Here is an 18,691-nt window from a genome sequence, read left to right on the forward strand (position 1 = left end):
AGATAGGAAAGAAGGGGTGATGCTGGATCGTGGGGGGGTGGTGAGTGTGAGTGAGTGCGGCCGAGATGGTGGAGTATTAAGTTTACAAGAGGAGGCACCGGTCCCGTTCTAGGTAGACAATTCCGGCGCCGTTCTAAATAATAAAGGAAACGCGTTTCAGGGTTTGCTCTACTTGATAACAAACCCCCCCCCTCACCCATTTAAAAACTTTTCTCTCCCATTCTGCTCTTCAGCAACATTTCCCCAACCCAGTTTTCCATCCATCTTGGCCGCATTTCTTTCATTAGGTTACACCGGCCATTGGCATACCTTACCTAGTCGGTACAATGTCCCATACCGGGCATATACCCATCCCCCCCTACTACCACTATCTTTAAAAGGCGCAATGACCATCATTGAAGGCATAGTTTTACAACATGACATGGGGTTAACCTACTTGTGTGTATCAACTGTTTTGCAGTGAGGATGCCGCTGTCTTTCATCCATCTTGATAGTCATTCATATATTCCAACAACCCCTTCCTTCTCATAATTATCAGAAGAGAAAACACCACCATCACCTCCAAAACACCGGTTACCAATGATTGCCGAGCAAGTCTTTTCGGTCAAGACGCGCTCTGATAGCACACCTCATCAAAGGCACATCATACCTCGTCAAAGCACAATATTGGAGCGCGTCTTGACCGGAAAAACTTGCTCGGCAACCACCAAGAACCGGCTCATCATTACCATTACAAAGTAAATATCCAAGAAAAATAACCTTCCCTCCCCCCCTGCACCCATCACTCATCAATTATCAAACCTTCCTCTCCCACTCCCCCCTCAACTCCTCCAACCTCTTCCACACCCTTCCACCCAACTCCTTGAATTCCACCAACCTCTCCTCTTTGACCATCTCCATCCCCCCCTTCCGTCCACTCAACAACCCCTTCTCCTTCAACTCTTCAACATCTTCCACCCTCCCCTCCCACCCCCACCCATCCACCTCCGTCTTCCTGACATACACATTCCCCCACCGATCCGCCGCACTCCCCCACTTGACCCTCTCGGCCCGCTCACTATCCAACGCCTCCTGCTCCTGCAGCGCCAGCCAAGCAGGCGCCATACTCCCGTTGTACCCCGTGATCGGATGCCACGGCGAACCCAGCCACCTCACCAGATAAAGCACAACCTGATACCAAAAAAACATGAACGCGTTGAGCGGAAAAAGCGTCGTCTGGACGATGCCCGGATGCGCTAGGTACATCTTGGGTGGCGTCTTGTCTTCCGCCACAGAAAAATATTGATCAACGTACGGTTTCGACGTCGGGAGGGACGACGTCAGCGCCAAAACGTCAGTCAGTCGTTTGGTCGACTCGTAGGCGGCGTCGGTTTTGAGGGCTTGAAAATCTTCCAGGGAAAACGTGTCCCAGTCTGCGTCGATGCTGCTCTCCCAGATGATTCTTCCGGGGGGCAGGGCGGATGGCTTGGGGCGGGAGAGCAAGGGGACCAGTTTCTGCGCAAAGAGGTAGTGGCCAAAGACGTTTGCGCAAAAGACTTCTCCCATTGTCTCCTTGCTCCCCGGGACGGGGGCGATGGTTTGGCCCGAGTTGCCCCCCTTGAAGGTCGGCCATGTTGTTGCTGAGACGATGCCCTTGGTGAGGATGTTGTGGGCGACTTTTCCCCAGTTGAGACCGTACCAGCCGCCGATGCCGGCGTTGAAGATTATGGAGTCCAACCGGGGGATCTTGACGTCTTCCAGGGATTCAAAGTCGGGGGACGTGGAGGGGGAGGAGGAGAGGGTGCCATGGAGGAGCTGGTCGGCGGCGGCGGTGATGGTGGGGAGGTTGCAGAGGTCGAGTTGGACCGAGAGGATGTGAATGCGGCGGGTGGCTTGGTGGGAGTCGTAGTTTTGGCCGGTGCGGGAGCGGAGGGCGGGGGAGGATTCGGCGAACTGTTGGGCGTGGGCGCGGAGGGCGGTGACGGTTTCTTGGGACTTTTTGGCCGAGCGGGTGGTGGGAATGAGGATGAGGTGGGAGGTCAGGGAGCGGGTGGAGAGGTAGTCGTCGATGAGGCGTTGACAGATGCCGAAGCCGATGCCGCTGTTGGGGCAGATGTCAGGGGCCGCTGGGAGCTTAAACGTTCGAGATGGGATGGATTGGGACTCACCTGTTGGCACCTGTCACCAGGACAAATAAGTTGTCCTTTTCAGGAGCTCGGTCCCAAGGTGGTGGTACCATGGTGTCGATTAAAGATGAACAGTGTTTGAAGCGTGGTCGAAGAAGTATCGGGGGGCCCGCTGAGCTATAAGAGCTGGTTGGGTTGCCTTTATAGATCCGGTACAAGGTGGAGAGAATCCGGTATTTGGAGTGGGTTGGTGGCTGAAAACCACTGGTTCGGAATGATTTATTAATATTATGCCGCCGTGACAGCAAAGCTATGGCTTCTTTTTGCCTTGGTGATACGTTGTCAGGTCAGCAGTGGTGGTGGTACAGTACACAACAAGTTCAGTTTGCTGGGCGAGTCGGTGGAGCTGTTGATATCCAAACTGCCAAATTTCCCGGTGGATCGATCAGCAGCTGGAGCAAGGTAAGGCGGACATCATCAGTCTAACCCAAAGTGTTCACTTTAGTTCGGACTTTTCAGCTTAGAGCACGGATCACTCGATGGAGCGTTCCCTAATCAAGACAGTCAAAGAGCTTTGAGACCGCCCGAGACCATCTGAGCAGACAGTCAGGTTTTGTCTGACCGGCCGCATCGACAACTCCTCGACAATTACTTGACAATTCCTCGATAATCGGCATCTGGTGTAGCTGGACTTTTGTTGTCCCCGCTTTCCCATCACACCCTGTTACCTCAGCGGCACCACCCGTGCCATCCCCACTTTAACTTTGTGCCCCCAATCTAACAAGACTGAAGACTGGCATCTGACATCTTGACAACAACATCCAATCGACATGATGCCGTCAAAAGTCCTGATCTTTACTGGCGCTCCCGAGAGTAGCACGCTTGATTGGGAATCCGGGCTGCTGTCAGCCTTTTCCGATCCGATTGCCCGGTTTGCAGGAATCACAACAGACAGCCAACAGCCTCGTCCAGCAATCGAGGATCACGCTGCCTGGAGATCGTTGACACTGGAGAGGACTGATATCCCACACGACCGCCAGAAGCAGGTCGCTCTTGACCCCTGCTACGATGAATCAGCAGACTTTCTTCCAGGGACGGGACCCGACTTCTTCACAACAGTTTATACTGCCTCTTTCGCATCGACCAGAAACGGAGAATCTCAATCTCAGTTTCAGTCTCGGGCCGAGTCCCAGAACCATGCGTTGTCACAGCTCTACGAGCACTCAATAGCAATCCATCAGGAAATGCCCTCTTCCCACCTTGTCAATCACCACAGCCAAAGCGACCAGTTAGACTCTTGTATCAGCAACGAGACTACCTCTTTCCTGTCTGATGGCCCCAGCCAACACGAGCCCGCGAGGGGGCCGTTGCCTTTTCGGGGAGATTCTCACCTCACCGACCTGAAAGATATCCCACCAGCCTCGTGTCTTACCAAGATCATGCCGCAGACCGCGAGCGTCAACTTGATTGTAGGCATCATCTCGGTTGCCCGGCCTCGAGTTGTCAACACCCGATGGGGCTCAAAGCATCTGGTGGAGATTTTGGTTGGTGACGAGACCAGAGCTGGTTTCACCGTTACCTACTGGCTACCATCGGATGATGTTGAGAAAAGCTGCCTTGCCGGACTGCGGCCCGGAGACATTGTCCTAATGCAGAACATTGGGCTGAATGTGTTTCTGAAAAAGGTCTATGGGTCCAGTCTCCGCAAGGATCTCTCCAAGGTCCACCTTCTCTACCGCGTGAAACTCGACTCCCAAGAGAGCGGCGGCCACTACGCAGCATCGGATCTGGCGTCCACGACCAATCGGCATCCCCAGCTGGACAAGACTCGCCAGGTTCGAGATTGGGTTCTGAACTTTGTCGGTGGTGGTGCCCGGCACCAGGGCAAGTCCAAGAACAAGCTGGCCAACCCCAAGCGTCGTTGGGAACGACCACCGGACGACGATACCCAGCTGCCTTAGGCTTCTACCCTGGAATACAGTAAGGCATTTCCTGTCTGTGCGGTGTTGTCATCGAAAGCTCTTGACGATATCGACGGCTGCCGGAGGTGGTTCCATTTGCTGAGCGCGCATACCCCTGTCAACGCCGGTCTTGGCGGCACGGTCCAGCTGCTGAGACCCTCCCGTGGCTGTGAATGGACTCTTCGAACATGCTTTGCGTGGCCTCCGCGTCAGAGGGAAATTACGACTACGCGGCTTTGGTCCACAGGGATTGGCTGCCGTTGACATATAACGATAGAAGCATTCGTGACGAAGCTCAATCGCCTCAAACAAACACAGCCAAGTCTTGACCACCTTAATCCCGCCTACAAGGTCTACCTTGGCAGAAAGCTTTCAAAAATGATGCGCAGACGCCACAAGAAATCACGCCGGGGATGTCTGGAGTGCAAGAAGCGGCATATCAAGGTGAGTTGTGCTCGGTCACTATACAGTAACATGTTCAACCGCCGACAACGGTTTGCAGTGCGATGAAACCCGGCCACGGTGCATCAACTGCACGACTGTGGAGAGGGAGTGCCAGTACTCGACCCCTGGATATCAATCACCTTCCGAGACCTCCGGGAGTCCCGCGCCGGTATCTCAACAGACGCCCTTCCCAGGCTCCGTCTCGACCCCTGCCTCGGTGGCGGCCTCGGACCACAGCATGCCCGCTCCGGCTCTCTCGCCGGAGGCACCGGCACCACCTATGCTGGACATGCGAACTTTTCCTCACACTGGGGACATGAACGGCAAAGTCGACATCGTGCACATGCAGCTGTTTTATCACTACGTGACCAATCACTCGGTCATCTATCCGTTTGTCGATTACGATGGTGGACTGAAACGCATCATTATCGAAGTTGCCCTCCGAGAGCCGTTTCTTTTGCACTCGATCCTCGCAATGGCAAGCCGGCATCTGAGCATGACCGGAACCGGCAACACGGCCTACTACCACGACCTTGCCATTGAGCTTCAGACGCAAGCCTTGTCTCTATTCAACAGCTTCAATGTCGAGCATTTTGCCCAGTCGATCGAGCGACGAGTGCCCGTCTTCCTGTTCTCTGCGATCCTAGGCTTCCATGCCTTGTGCGACATGCTGGCGTACCAAGACGACACCTATTCCTCCAACCTGGCCAGGCTTACAGGATACTTTCGTCTCCATCGAGGCATTCTTTCCGTTATGGAAGGCCACTGGGAAGATCTCAAGAAGACAGAGCTTAGCATCCTCTTTGACCACATCGTCCCTCGTTGGTATGAGATCAGTGATGATGACGGGGGCTCGGATTGCGACGACATCAAACAACGAATTCGGGAATCCCCAGATCTGGATGACGGGCAGCGGGAGGCGTTTTTCAAGGTCCTCAAGTATCTCCAGTGGGTGTTTGATGCCACGCCCAACTATCGCAGCCGAGCTCATATGTTGTGCAGTTTTGCGTAAGTTGACTTCGCACGAATCGTGAGACGACGACTGACTTTAGCAGTGTGATGATTCCTAGACCCTTTGTCGACGCTGTCGAGGTAGGCAAGCCTGAAGCGCTGGCCATACTCGCCTACTTTTATGTCGCCCTGCATTTCTGTCGTGACATCTGGCTGATTGGAAACTCGGGCCAGTTTCTGTTGACATCGGTCGCCACTCACCTCAACCAGCTCGGCCCAGAGTGGTCGGCCTGGTTGGAGAAGCCATGTCAAATGCTGCGGGAGTCTTTGGAGGAGGACAAACTCAACACCCGGTCCTCTGCCACCAGCATCGCCTCGGCTTCACCCCTGCCAACCTGGAGCCATTCAGGACTCGACGATCCATGAGTGGCTACACAGTGCCCTATGTCACATGATTTCTCTGGGCAAACTGGACCATCTCAGCCTGAGACCAGTCGGTCACCCACCGCTCCACCACAACATCAACGACCAGCGTTGTGTGTGTGTGTGTGTGTGTACCGCCGCAATGGGTCACGATATCGTCATCTCCCGGCCCTCCGAGGCTGATGCCGGGCGCATCGCAGAAATCCACATCTCCGCCATGGGTTCGAACCCACTCCTGCATGCACAGTTTCCCACGCCAGAAGGTCTCCAGGCGCTTCGCCGCTTTCTCGAGACCGAGACGCTCGACGAGATTCGCGACGCAGTGTCTGGTGTTTTGGTCTCGCGGGATGGCCCAGATGGACCGGTGACTGGGTTCGTGAAATGGACCTCCCCATCCCATCCCCAGGATGTCAAGCTTGAAAGGGGCGATATTGTCCACCTGGAGGGATGCTGCCGTCGGTTTTTGGATGAATACGCTTCGCTCGCCGAGCAAGCCAAGGAGAGATCGGTGCGAGATGAGCCGCCTTGCTACCGTAAGTGTGCTCCCACCAGCTTATCCCGTGCTGGCGTTGCTTGGCGGCGCGGGTGTATCCTAGACAGATATGCAAAGTCTGGGGAAGTTTCAATGCCGTCATCAATATCTGGCTCCGAGAACGTCCGAGGGGAGCCTTGTTTACGTCCGTTTTCATGATAATCGTCACCCGGGCCGGGCCGCCTCCTCCGATGTTTTCAGGCAAAGCTAATCGACTGTACGGGTTAGAATTGAGTTTCGTCTGTGCGGATCCTGAATATCAAGGTAGAGGGATAGGTACGCAGTTGACTCGGAAGGTGTTGGAGCTGGCCGAGGAGGACAACCTGGCGGTCTACCTGGAGAGCACCGATGTGGCTGTCTCAATTTATCAAAGACTTGGATTCCGTGCTATCGACAGTTTCGAAATGCAAATTCCGGGCCGACAAGAGACAGAGAGGGTGGTTTACAAGGAGGTGTGCATGATATGGTACCCTTCTGGCCAAAGATAGCAATTCCCGGCCGACTAACACACACAACGAATCGGTCCTTTCCCAATGTCGGTCATACATTACAGTCGATAGTAGCAAAGATATTATCCGGCCTCGGATTGGCCAATTTCAGAAAGCGTTGAACAAAAAGAAGATTCCAACTGATACACTTACACTAGATCCGGATCAAGGCAACGGTTGCTGGCTGCTGGCTGCTAACTAACCCCCCACACACACACCCTGATGACGGGCTTCATACTGGGGAAAACAACCCCACATTTCCACCCTCGACACGTGCTTTTTGGACTCCAACAACAAGTTCTCCAATATAGGGTCTGTTCCTTCAACAAAAGAGAAACAAGGTTCCACCCGACACATGTGTCGCACGACAGTAGAGGATCAGGACGGGTTATATGTTCTGCATCACTTGACCTCTTCTGAGCTTCAGCCTTGGGGTTGAACAAGACCTCCTGTTCAACCCCAGAATTAGAACCCCCGCGGCCCTGCCGTGTGCGTGCAACCGCACAAAGCAGCCGGGGGGGGACCCTGTGGATGTCTCCTCTCCGCATTGCGGGGTGGGGGGGCGGGGCAGGATGGATGGATGGATGGATGGAGGGGTTCAGCGGAATGATGATAATGAGTGGGAAGGGAAGGGTGGCACATGGCATATCGAATGCTCGTCAATTTTCTTTCACACCACATCGGATTGTTGTTCATCCAATTGTTTTTTAGCGATTCCGGCAGGCAACATGGCGGTGTCAAAGTTTTTGGAGGGGGTTGTGACATGATGTTCTGTGGGGGAAGACTGATGATGATGATGATAGAGACGGGACTGACAGCAAATGCTTGACGAACAGAACTACGCAGACAACAAATGGAACACCACAACGAAAAAGAGTCGGATGGTAACACCAGCCTCGTCAAATCAGCAATAATCGGCAGAGGGCCATGCCATCCAAGAAATCCCCAAGCGTTTGCCAAGTTGGTTTCAAGACCGCCTTTTCCGATTCAAAACTGGTGTGGTGTCGGTGTCGTGTGTGTCGTGCATTTGGCTGCGACAGCAGCACAAGTCGGCATTTTTATTTTGTTTTTGTTTTTCTGGAGGAGAGCGAGTGACTGACTCGAACCATTACGTTACAAGTATTCCCAAACGGGCGGACAGCAGCAAGGGGCCCCGCAGCTACATGCGGAAGACATTCCAGGTTCCGGCGCCGGGCAGTCATCAGGCCCGGCTCTTTTTCGATCTGGGCTTACCGTTGGCCGCCCCACAGCGGGCTGCAGCGAGTGTTTTTCCCCAGGGGTACGTACACACGCGACCGTTATCGCCGGCTTACAATTATGTTTCTCGCAATTGAATCTCGGAGAGGGGGCCTCTGATAAGGCTGTTTGTTTCGTTTCGCTATCGGTTGGACATGCATATCATCAAACAGCCAGAGAAGACAAGCACAAGCGACCACAGAAACGGGAACAGATGGGTGATGGACACACCTACACTATCACCCTACCTACCTACCTATCTACCACCTATTACAGGCGGCATCTACCTATCTCACGGGAAGCCCAGTCTTCAAAGGAGGGGGTGGGTGCTCTTCCCGTCGTACACTGTAGTGTAGGTGTTAGTGAATGACGTTTCCATCACCAAGAACCGCCGCAGCGGATCCTGGTCCACAGAGGTCCATCGCTAATTCCGCCTTGATCGTCTCCGAATGTCTGGGCACCAGTTCTGACAGTCCACTTTCTGCGTTTCGTTACCTCACACATTCTGGGACATCTCGAGCTTCCATCTTGCTGCTGTCTGAGCCATTCCTTATTACCCATTGGCCTGGCTCCAGAACAGACCGCCCGTTCGTTGTTCCTTACATTCTCCATCAGTGGGGAAGACTCCAACGTCACAAGCAGCCACCACCACCACCATCACCACCATCACCACCATCACCACCAGCCCCAAAAAAACAGACAGCAACAATCAACAACAACAACAACAACAACAACAACAACAACAACGAGAAAACCACAACGTTTTATTAATTACGACGTTCAAACTGGGACCCCTGCCCACATCACTTTCAAAACGGATTTCCACGCGTGTGTGTACGTTTGAACCATTCTTCGACGACTACACAAATGACGCAGATAAGCCTGGCTTATCTCGCCCTAGTCTCGATCATCACCTAGATCCTCCCCTTACCCCCTTTCTTATCCTTATCCCCCACATCAATTTGAAGACAACACCACATCTCTGATATTCCTGCCTCATCTACAGGGCTAGGTGGCCGTGTTTTCTTTATCTTTCCCGAGACATCATCGTTCACCACCGCATACATACAGACGGAAGTACTACTACACCACCAACCACCCCCATACCGAGGTGAACGTCATCTGGGGACGGACGGGAACACGGAAAACTTGGAATCGACTGGCGAGAGATAAGCTCACATATTCAACGGCTTTTTTCTTACATCGGGACGACTATTTTCGGTCATCAACACGCCCCCCCCTCTGTGTTTACGGTACGCCCCTGTGTTGTGTCATCAACAGCAGCGGCAACAGCTCAACCAACCCAGCCAAGTGCTTCTTCCTTGATAGAGAGATAGGGAAACTTTCCGGGTACATAGCCCCCTGCGATAACTGTGCCGAAACCGAGCAGCAAGCAAGGCAAGGCAACCTTATCTACAAAGGCCCTGTTGTTCATTACACATCTCTTATCAGTTATCGACTTCGGCCCAACCACCAACCAGCAACACCTTTTACCAGCCTGCCTCTTTGAGAAACTGCTGACATAACGGTTTTCCTCGTTGGGGTGTGTGTGATTCCATCTCGTGACGACCACAGGCGCGGACCCTGTTCTCTCTCTCTCTCGGCTTAAGGAATTCGGTCAAAGCTCGATCGATCTGTTTGGTTCTCCACGCGGGGTGGTGACATACCGTTTGATCATCCTTTTCTGGGCTGAAGGATTTGAGGATAGGAAAGTGGAGTTGTGAGTTGTGTGGTCTTTTCTCTGGGCCGCCGTCATTGACTGGATATTCCGCGGGGGAAAATACTGTCTTCTTGTCCATCCATCTCTCTGAGAGGCTGACAGCGGAAGGAGAGGTCATTTTCGTGCATATTCCAACCAGACACGGCTTGCGATACCACCACCCCCTCCCGTCCGTTTTTTTTCCTCGGAACTGTTGGAACACGCAGTTTTGATTTTGGGGGCTGCCCGGACTTATTATTTTTTTTTTTGAACATTCGGGAGTTCCCGAACATAGACGTCCCTTTTTAACAAGCAACCATGTCCACCTCGATCGCCGTCCCAAGGACGGCCCCCATAGCTATCGCGCCAAAACCCCCCGCGGCACGCTTCCCACCGAGTCGACAGGGCAGTGTGCACCACCACGGCCACAACTTTGACTCTTATGGGAGCGGGTTCAACTCGCCTGATTCGGGGTCGGTGCTGAGCTTGAACACGCCGCCGTGCGAGGCTTGCCGGAACAGGAGGAGTGAGTGCGTTATGGGTGAGGATACCGAGGAGCACTGCGTGGCTTGTCAGTATAGTGGGACCGAGTGCTCGTTGGTGGAGAGCAGTGGGAGTAGCAGCCCTTTGGGGGCGAGGAAGAGGAAGTTGAATGGAGGGGATGGGGCGGAGGAGGGGAGGAGTAAGAGGAGGTGAGACAGAACAATTTTCTTTTTTAAAATTCTTTTTTTCTTTTTTTTTTTTTGCTGATGACAGGATGGGAGGGGTGGGGGCCCACGTTTTATGTGAATGGCTCTCTTCTTCTTCTTCTTCTTCATCATCATCATCACATTCCTTTCTGTTTTCTTTTCTACTTCTTACCTACCTATGCCCACCCCCACCAAAGGCCAAGATAGGCCATCGAGATCTTGTGTCTCTACCAGGACTTACCTGACATGTTGATTGGTCAATAGTTCCCCAGGACGGTCTGATAACAGATCGCAGCGTCGGCGGCAGAACCAGCACCACCAGCAACCCAGCGTCTCGTGCACCACGACCAGTAGCTCCCTAATCGAAGACATGGCCAACTTTGGCGGGCCCACGCTGCTCAAGCGCACGTTGGGGCTGCAGGCGGATCGGTACTGCCAGTACATTGGGCCCACCACCGACTTTGAGCCCTCGCTCATCAACCTGTCATCATTCGACCCGCAAGATGAGAGTCTGCTCGCGAGGGGGACGTTGAGGAGGGTGAGCGACAACGACACGTTCTTGTTGCTGCCGGACAACATCACGCCGGGGTATGAGCACATCGTCGAGGACGCGGACGAGATTGAGAACATTGTGGCGCCGCACGGGAGGAGGCTGATCGACCTCTACTTTCGGGTAGTGCACCCGGGCTTTCCCATCATTCAACGGAGTGTGTTTTATGAAAAGTACGAGAGGAGCCACCGCGAGTTTTCGCCGCCGTTGCTGGCGGCCGTGTACATCCTGGCCATCAACTGGTGGGAGCACGAGGAGGAGCTAGCGGGGTTGCCGAAGCCGAATGTGAGGGAGCTGGAGAGGTTGGTGAGGACCACGTTGGCGGATGCCATGTACAGGCCGAAGCTGTCGACGATACAGGCGGGGTTGCTGTTGAGCCAGAGGCCGGAAGGGGATCAGTGGGCGCCGACTGCGCAGCTTGTGGCGGTGGGACAGGAGCTGGGGTTGCATTTGGATTGCACGAACTGGAAGATTCCGCCTTGGGAGAGGGGGTTGAGGAAGAGGCTGGCTTGGGCTCTGTATTTGCAGGTTAGTGTTTTTTTGTTCTTTTTTTTTTCTTGTTTTTTTTTCTTGTTTTTTTCTTTTTTTCTTCTTTTATATTCATTTTTTGTCTTTTTTTTTTCCATTTTTTTTCTTCTTTTTCATTTTTTTTCATTCTCGTAGTGTATGACTTGTATGATATTGACTTGTTGTCCAGGATAAATGGGGCGCCCTCGTCCACGGCCGACCTTCCCACATCTTTGCGTCCAACTGGGCCGTCCAGCCGCTCAACCCCAACGACTTTCCCGACATTGAATGCGACGAGACCGACGCCGAGGAACGGCTCGAGCTTGAGAGGGGTCGGGTCCTTTTCAGGCAAATGGTCCAGCTTTCCCAAATCCTGGCCGAAATCCTGGACACGTTTTACACTTTGCAGGCAACCTCTCAGATCGCCAACGCCGGCCCGCAGGGCACTCAGCTCGTCTTGTCCCTCGCCAAGCCCATCCAGCTCAAGCTCAAGGAGTGGTATTCCGCCCTCCCGGCCCTCGTCAGGATGGACTCGACCTTTCAGACCACACCCTCGTCCTCTTCGGGGAGCAGGTTCTCCCCGATCGGCTATCTGCACCTGGCCTACTTTGCAACCGAGATCACGCTCCACCGCCGCATCATCAGGTCCATGTCCGCCCTTCCGGAGGACAACAACCCCAACACGCCGTCCATCGACCCTTACATCCAGCACATTTGCCGCTCGGCCGCCAAGGCCAGACTCATCTCTGCAATGGATTTTGTCAACCGGCTCACTCCGTCCCACCTGAGGGCGTTTTGGTACTTTGCCTCCAAGACAAACTTTGCGCTGATCGGGACGTTTGGGAGCCTGCTGTGGGGGACGAGCCCGGGGAGGGAGGAGGCGGAGTGGTATAGACGGCGGCTGGGCGAGTACAGGTGGACGCTGAGCGTGTCAAGCAAGCCGGGGGAGGGGACGAGCAAGGGGTTGACCGAGTTTGCGATGGGGATGCTGGATATCAGCACGGGGTTGTTGAAGAAGCTGCCGGAGAAGCCGTTGTTGAGTCGGAGCGGGAGTGAGGTTGGGTTTGGAGGGCCAGGGGGGGTGGATCAGGTGAGGAGGAGCAGCTTGTTTGCCTTGGGGCATGCGGGGGGGAGTTCGGCGAGTTTGAACAGCATGGCTGGGGGTGGTGGGAGGGGGGACGGGAGGGGGGTTTAGTTTGGGGATGCAGAGTCCCAGGAGTGATATTGGGGAGGAGGAGGGGGAGGAGATGGACAGTGAGGATGATGGGGAGGGGGAAGGGGAAGGGGGGGGGTATGTGAGTTTTTCGGTTGGGAACTGAGCCTACTTGACGGTTTTGAACTGGGGGGGGGAGAGGTCAGACGGGGGTTTCGTGTGTGGATTTTTGAGTTGCGCTCTGCTTTATATGGGGGAGCTCGGGTTCAAGACGGGAATTTCCTGCCATACGGGGAAGAAGGAAGTGGAGAGTGGTGGTGCGGAGGTGGCAGTCGCCACGACTTCCCATTTGGGAACACACAATATTGGCAGATTTTCAGCTTGACGATGCAGTCAGAGAGCTGGAAACTGCCTTTATCTGATCCCCTCAAAACTTCCGCGGAGATGCAAAGATTGCGCGATGGGGAGCACGCGATCTACCCGCTTTCTACGTGTTCTACTTTTTCTGTACCAACAGGGCAGTTTGTGGGGAATGTCATGTGCCAGCGGGTAATGGCGTCATTTTTCTTTTTTTTTCTTTTTTTTTTTTTTTTGGGGGTAAGGGGAGGGAGGACCCTAGGTGCATTAGGTGTGAGGGGAACTGTCACCATCACATGAGAGAGTAAGGGAGGGCTTTTTATTTTTCTTTTCTTGGATGATTTGATGAAACACATGTTATGATTCTCTTTTTGATACCCGAGTTCTATATGTTTTTATAGAAGGTTGCGGGTAGGAATTTTCTTTGGTTTTTTTTTTTTGGTTTTTTTTTTTTCGAAGGGTATCATGGCAAGGGAGGGGGATGGTAAAGATTGATATAACTTGATATGATAGGTAGGAAAGATTAGGATAGACTGACTGGCATGATGTTATGGCAACGATGTTTAGATTTTTATGAAAGAGAGATTGGACTAGAATAGAGAGTCAGTCGTGTTATTGTTACAGTGTTGATTTATTTTCCTGCTCCCAAGGAAAACAAAGATGTTTGCTGACGTGCTAGACTAACTAACTTACTACCTACCTACCTACCTACCTACCTACCTACCTACCTACCTACCTACCCATCCATAGCTTCTTCCCCTTCTTTTCTCTCAACCCACAACCTTTTTCGCGAACGCACCCTCAAAAAGCCTGTTCCCCTCAGGCGGACTCCTCAACAGCCCGTTCCTGGGCAGCGCAGGGTTGTTGCAGTAGTCGTCCCTCACGCTGATGCAGACACCGGGCTTGCCGCGGCAGCAGGACAGCAGGATGCAGGCGGAGCCGTACTCGCAGTCGGAGTTGACGGCGCAGCCCTTTGCGCCGCAGACGTCGCCGGCCCAGGCGCAGACGTTGCCTGCCGACTCGGCGGCCTCAGCGCAGAGGCAGAGGTCGGTGTAGTCGTCGATGGTTTCCGGGTTGGGGGTTGCGCCGTCGGCCGAGCAGAGGTCGCCTGGGGTGTTGCAGGACCAGGGGTTTTGGCAGGTGGAGGCGCAGACGCCGTTTATGCAGCCGGAGGGGCACTATATAGGGTTGGTAAGGGGATTGGGAAGGGGAAGGGGGTAAGACGTACTACTTTATTGCAGCGACCGCAGTTGTTGGGGTCGTTCTTGTAGACGCAGACGTCACCGCAGAGGTGCTGCTCGGGATCGGCGCACTGGCAGCCGCAGTACTTGTCCTTGACGCCCTCGTAGGTGAGGGCGGCGTTGGCCATGCTGTAGTAGGCCACGTAGGCGGAGGCTAGGTTGCGGCAGGAGGAGAGGGAGGACTCGGTGCGGAAGCGCTCGTTGCAGCGGTCGAGGAGGCGGGCGGCGAAGCCCGAGTTGCAGGTGGTGAAGGTTTGGGTGCAGTCGGCTGTCGGGTGGGTGGGTTAATATCTCGAACACAAAGGAAGGAGGGGGGGAGAGAGAAAGGGGTGAAAAAAACTCACTCCAACAGACATCCACCCAGTTACAGGCATCTTCAAACGTCTCGTGCAGCTTTGGCGCGAAATACCACCTCCACCAATCTGTCGGGCCGCATCCGTTGGACGTCACCGGGGGGGCGGGGTCGCGGGTGGTGTAGTCTGCGCCTTTGGGGCAAGTCTTGGTGACGGGGGGGTCGGCGATGACGTCTGGGAGTCGTGGGAGGACGTACAATCCCACCGTGATGCTCGACCGACCCCCGCTGCTCTCGGAAACCTGGACACCACCGTTCTCCTGCCTCTTGGAAAAGACGTGGGAGTGCTTCTTGGTAGGGGGGATACCCCGAGCGTAAAGCTTGCCGTCCTTGACGGCAAACTCAAACTCTAGCCCGTTGATCACACCCGCAGTGGAAAGACCGTCGCACTGGACGGAAAAGACTGTGGTGACGTAGGGCTGGCCCCGTTCATCGCGGAGGGCGGTCTGCCCGTTTGTGCTGCGGAGGACCCAGCCTACTTCCCCGTTTTTGAAGATGGCGAGGTAGCGGGATGGTCTGTCGCCCCGGCCGGGGAGGCGGACGTCAAAGACGCCTCTGGGGGAGAAGACATTGTTGGGGGGTTCGAAGACGAGGCCTTGGAATTGGTCGTCGGGATCGGTCTCCTCGATGGCGCGGCTGGTGCGCCGGTCGCGGGTGACGGCGAGGCCGTTGGGGGTGAGGTAGGTGAAGTCGCGAGGCCCGTTTGGGTCGACGGCGCAGCGTTCGTACGAGGGAGGGATGAGGGGTCTGTAGCCTGGTCCTCGGAGGGGGGTGGGGAGGGATTCGGCCGACCAGATGGCGTCTTTGAAGGTGTTGAGGGCGATGGCGTCGGCGGCGACCTCTGCCGTGTTGGCTTCCGAGGCTACGGCGGCGTGGGCGCCGGTGAGGGAGAAGAGGAGGGAAAGGAGGGTGAGGGACTTCATTGTGAAGAGTGAGAGCCCGGGGCTCGGTCTGGAAGAGAAAAGGATGACCGATGACAACACAGGAGAGGAAAATTGCATCAACGAGGGGGAAGGAAAGAAGGTATAGGTTTTATTCTCTGACTATTCTATCACGGGTACGGAATGGTTGCCATCACGACCGTAGAGTACACGATACAACCAACCTCACTCAAGCTAGCGACCAGCCACTATCCAGAATCCCATATCCCTCGTGCTTACCGGGCCATCGAGCTCACGATGGAGAATCGGTTCAGGGGTGGACCAACGGACCGTATAATATGCCGTGGAATTCGGTGACCAACCTCACTTTCCACTCTTCCAACTTTTCATCCCTGCAGATCTTGCCGACTGTTCAGCAGGTGAGCTGCGGCCCGACTTTCTGCCCAGCATTCCTGAACTATGCTGGTCAGGAAGTATGGAAATATGCAGGAACAGGCGCGTCAGGGAAACTAGTATACAATACAAAACTGCTTCCATTGTATCACCCTCACTCCCGCAACAACAATTCAACAACATTAAAGACGAAACGACCAGGTAGGTATCGAGCCAGCCAGCCAGCCAGCTTCACCCGAGCTTCACCATTCAGATGATAGCCAACCTATGTCTCGGATCGCCATCTTACTGCAAGGTGCACTAGAGAAAATGTCTCACGCATAGAGGAATGAACCACGGAACTGTGGTAATGACGGCATCTCGTCGAACGCCCAACGGTAGCTGTCAAACTACGGAAACGGAGACTGCGGGTTGAGGTTCCTAAGAATGGCTTTCGTAATTAGTTAGCTCTTCCGAATATCTCTGCACTCTTTTGAGGGCCTGTTGGTCATCTTTTGAGTTCCCTTTTCTTAGTCACAGCATGAGTGGTGAGAATAGGGGCAAAAAGGGGGGCAATGCCAAGACGTCAGTCAACATTGTCACAGTCGTTGGAGGAACCAATGCACGGAGCACGGGACGCTCCTGTCCAATCATTACGGACCAATCGGAAGTGGAGCGAAAGGCTCGCAGTGATCCAAGTGAGCGGGAGCGACAGGATCACGGTGAGCAGAGTGAGCCACTGGAGGGAAAGGTGATCCATGTGATCCACGGGTCTATATATACGGAGGAACTGGCTGGCGTAGATAGACAGTTCCGCAGTATGCGATTCAGATTGTATTCACGGTATCTTGTGTTTACATTGAGACATCTTGTTGTGCACTGTTTAGCTGCACCGAACCAATTGTCAGAAGTTACCTTCAACCCGTATCCCTTTCAGAGGTTCTGTACAGGGGTTCGTCACAGGTACCCAGTGCTACCCTGGTGGTCGGTCATACTTTGAAGCTTTGAGGCAACTAAGGAAGGTGGTGGTGAGTAGCGAGAGGTAGTAGGAAGAGACTGGGTAAGTCCTGTCGAGAGCTCAGGGGGCAAGTCAGCGATCCAATCAGCTTCAGTCTCACACAAAGCCATTTCTCTGCTGTCCCGTTGTCCTGTTGTTCACTGAACAACATGAACCCCGAAACCAAAACAAAACCTCCCGAAGGAGTACAAAAAAACATCTTTGAGATTGTGAATGTTTTTATTTTTGTGTTTTTTTTCCTTTTCTTTTTTCTTTTTTTTTTCTTTTTCTGGTGATCGTAAAACCATTTCCAAATATCATCTACCGAACATTACCATTCTTTCCAATCCAACCTACTTCCTCCTCCCTATCCCAATGAGACTATGCTGAGAGAGTCATCATCATGCATGTTGTTTCCTCCGCCATCACAATAACAAGCGAAAGATGTACATTATTTACACGATCACCTCCTTACTTCATATACTCCCCCCTCGCCTCCCCAAAATCCATCCCCATCGCCTGCCAACTGCTCCCAGCCCAAGTCTTTCTTGCTAGCTCCTCTTGTACCATCCTCCCTCTTATAACCCCCATTGCATGACCAGCCGGATCCCGGCTGTTGACCACGTGTGGAAAACAAAGCCTGATCTCCTCCTCGGTAAAGCGGAGTCCACCCCCCAACCTCCAAGACCTGACCTCCGTCTCGATTTCGTCGGCCTGAACGTTCAACTCCTTGAAAGTGCGGACCAGCTCCCCTAGCTTCCTCCCCCGGAGCAACCTGCAGTCGGAGCAGATTTTCGGGGCCCGCCCCCCGTTCGGCAGCGTGCGCGGCACGGCGGAGATTGGGAGGAGGGGTACTGGGGAGAGGAGGTGCCTGCAGTGGGAGGTGTTGAGGAAGGAGAGGGAACGACGTCAGATGGGGCAGGGCACCACGGGGGGTGCGGGGGTCTGTGGATGGCGGCCTCAGGGGAGGGGGTGAAGTTGGCGGGGGTAGCGTTTGTTTGGCGGTTGCGGATGGAGTCGTGTCAGCCCTTGAAGCAGGGCTTGCAGACCATGTGGCCGCAAAGGAGAACCACGCCTGGGAGGGTGGTGGCTCGGGGGTGAGCGGAGGTGAGGGGGGTGAGGATCTCGGAGTCTTCGAGGCAGAGGTGGCAGTTGACGATCGGGGGGTTGATGGTGACCTTGGGGTCGTGGGTGTGAGCCACGAGCCGGGAGAATAGGGTGAGAATCACGCGGGTGTTGTTGGGGGTTGTGGAAGTCATTTTGGTGAATGGTGGTGGTGGTGGTGGTGGTGGTGGTGAGTGTTGTTTTGGTGATGTGTGAGTGTGGATGATGGTAGTCCGATGAGGAAAGGAAAGGTCTTCTTGAGGTTGTTGAGGATGAAGCCTGATTAAACAGACCATGATGATGAGATTCTCATGAGCGGAACAAGGCGAGTGTGTGTTGACCACAACTGGTTTATGTTGATATACACTGGCTCTGTTGGATCACAATACCTCAAGTGTAGACGCAGCACCTTATCTATGCCGGTCTTCACTGATTGTACTAGTGGTTTGAACTCATCTAAATCAGATTAACCTGACAATACATCTCTTCCACAACCAGCCTGTGCTATACACCGAGTCTACTTCTTGTTTTCACCTTATGTTGATACAGCGAGGATACAGTCTACGGCTGATTCAAAAGCATCCCCTAGAGTTTCTCAACCACAACTAGTCAAACACAACCGCATATTTATGCTCAATAACAACATTAT

General features: G+C 53.9%; 7 protein-coding genes across 7 annotated transcripts; 4 read left to right on the forward strand and 3 right to left on the reverse strand.

The window, feature by feature from the left end:
- Nucleotides 1-779: 779 nt before the first annotated feature.
- On the reverse strand, nt 780-7,116 carry ERG27 (3-keto-steroid reductase). The gene is made up of 2 exons (XM_062890269.1): nt 2,148-7,116; nt 780-2,080 (listed from the first exon to the last, which is right to left on the reverse strand). Exons 1-2 carry the CDS (start codon nt 2,216-2,218, stop codon nt 796-798), a joined length of 1,356 nt encoding a protein of 451 aa, XP_062743668.1. The 5' UTR covers nt 2,219-7,116; the 3' UTR covers nt 780-795.
- On the forward strand, nt 2,936-4,066 carry QC762_408100 (uncharacterized protein; the record flags this gene model as incomplete). The annotated part of the gene is made up of 1 exon (XM_062890268.1): nt 2,936-4,066. One exon carries the CDS (start codon nt 2,936-2,938, stop codon nt 4,064-4,066), a length of 1,131 nt encoding a protein of 376 aa, XP_062743669.1.
- On the forward strand, nt 4,445-5,887 carry QC762_0068250 (uncharacterized protein; the record flags this gene model as incomplete). Its single annotated transcript, XM_062883702.1, has 3 exons — nt 4,445-4,510; nt 4,569-5,518; nt 5,566-5,887. 3 exons carry the CDS (start codon nt 4,445-4,447, stop codon nt 5,885-5,887), a joined length of 1,338 nt encoding a protein of 445 aa, XP_062743670.1.
- Nucleotides 5,913-7,056, forward strand: QC762_0068260 (uncharacterized protein; the record flags this gene model as incomplete). The annotated part of the gene is made up of 2 exons (XM_062883703.1): nt 5,913-6,417; nt 6,645-7,056. The coding sequence occupies 2 exons, from the start codon at nt 5,913-5,915 to the stop codon at nt 6,902-6,904; spliced, it is 765 nt and encodes a 254-aa protein (XP_062743671.1). The 3' UTR covers nt 6,905-7,056.
- A 3,041-nt stretch (nt 7,117-10,157) lies between the features above and the next one.
- On the forward strand, nt 10,158-12,780 carry DAL81_1 (Fungal specific transcription factor; the record flags this gene model as incomplete). The annotated part of the gene is made up of 3 exons (XM_062883704.1): nt 10,158-10,521; nt 10,801-11,606; nt 11,776-12,780. The coding sequence occupies 3 exons, from the start codon at nt 10,158-10,160 to the stop codon at nt 12,778-12,780; spliced, it is 2,175 nt and encodes a 724-aa protein (XP_062743672.1).
- A 977-nt stretch (nt 12,781-13,757) lies between these two features.
- On the reverse strand, nt 13,758-16,123 carry QC762_408067 (uncharacterized protein). Its single transcript, XM_062890267.1, has 3 exons — nt 14,681-16,123; nt 14,324-14,604; nt 13,758-14,273 (listed from the first exon to the last, which is right to left on the reverse strand). Exons 1-3 carry the CDS (start codon nt 15,687-15,689, stop codon nt 13,866-13,868), a joined length of 1,698 nt encoding a protein of 565 aa, XP_062743673.1. The 5' UTR covers nt 15,690-16,123; the 3' UTR covers nt 13,758-13,865.
- Nucleotides 16,124-17,960: 1,837 nt separating this feature from the next.
- On the reverse strand, nt 17,961-18,338 carry QC762_408064 (uncharacterized protein; the record flags this gene model as incomplete). The annotated part of the gene is made up of 1 exon (XM_062890266.1): nt 17,961-18,338. The coding sequence occupies one exon, from the start codon at nt 18,336-18,338 to the stop codon at nt 17,961-17,963; it is 378 nt and encodes a 125-aa protein (XP_062743674.1).
- Nucleotides 18,339-18,691: the final 353 nt, after the last annotated feature.

Source organism: Podospora pseudocomata, chromosome 4, assembly GCF_035222375.1.
Source record: "Podospora pseudocomata strain CBS 415.72m chromosome 4, whole genome shotgun sequence".
Classification (NCBI taxonomy): Eukaryota; Fungi; Ascomycota; class Sordariomycetes; order Sordariales; family Podosporaceae; genus Podospora; species Podospora pseudocomata.

Coding starts and splice junctions, on each gene's coding strand:
- QC762_408067 (XM_062890267.1), bottom strand. CDS start 15,689: ATGCAATTTTCCTCTCCTGTGTTGTCATCGGTCATCCTTTTCTCTTCC. Junction 14,605..14,680: donor CTGGGTGGATGTCTGTTGGA/GTGAGTTTTTTT, acceptor CCCACCCGACAG/CCGACTGCACCCAAACCTTC. Junction 14,274..14,323: donor GCGGTCGCTGCAATAAAGTA/GTACGTCTTACC, acceptor AACCCTATATAG/TGCCCCTCCGGCTGCATAAA.
- ERG27 (XM_062890269.1), bottom strand. CDS start 2,218: ATGGTACCACCACCTTGGGACCGAGCTCCTGAAAAGGACAACTTATTT. Junction 2,081..2,147: donor CTGGTGACAGGTGCCAACAG/GTGAGTCCCAAT, acceptor CTGCCCCAACAG/CGGCATCGGCTTCGGCATCT.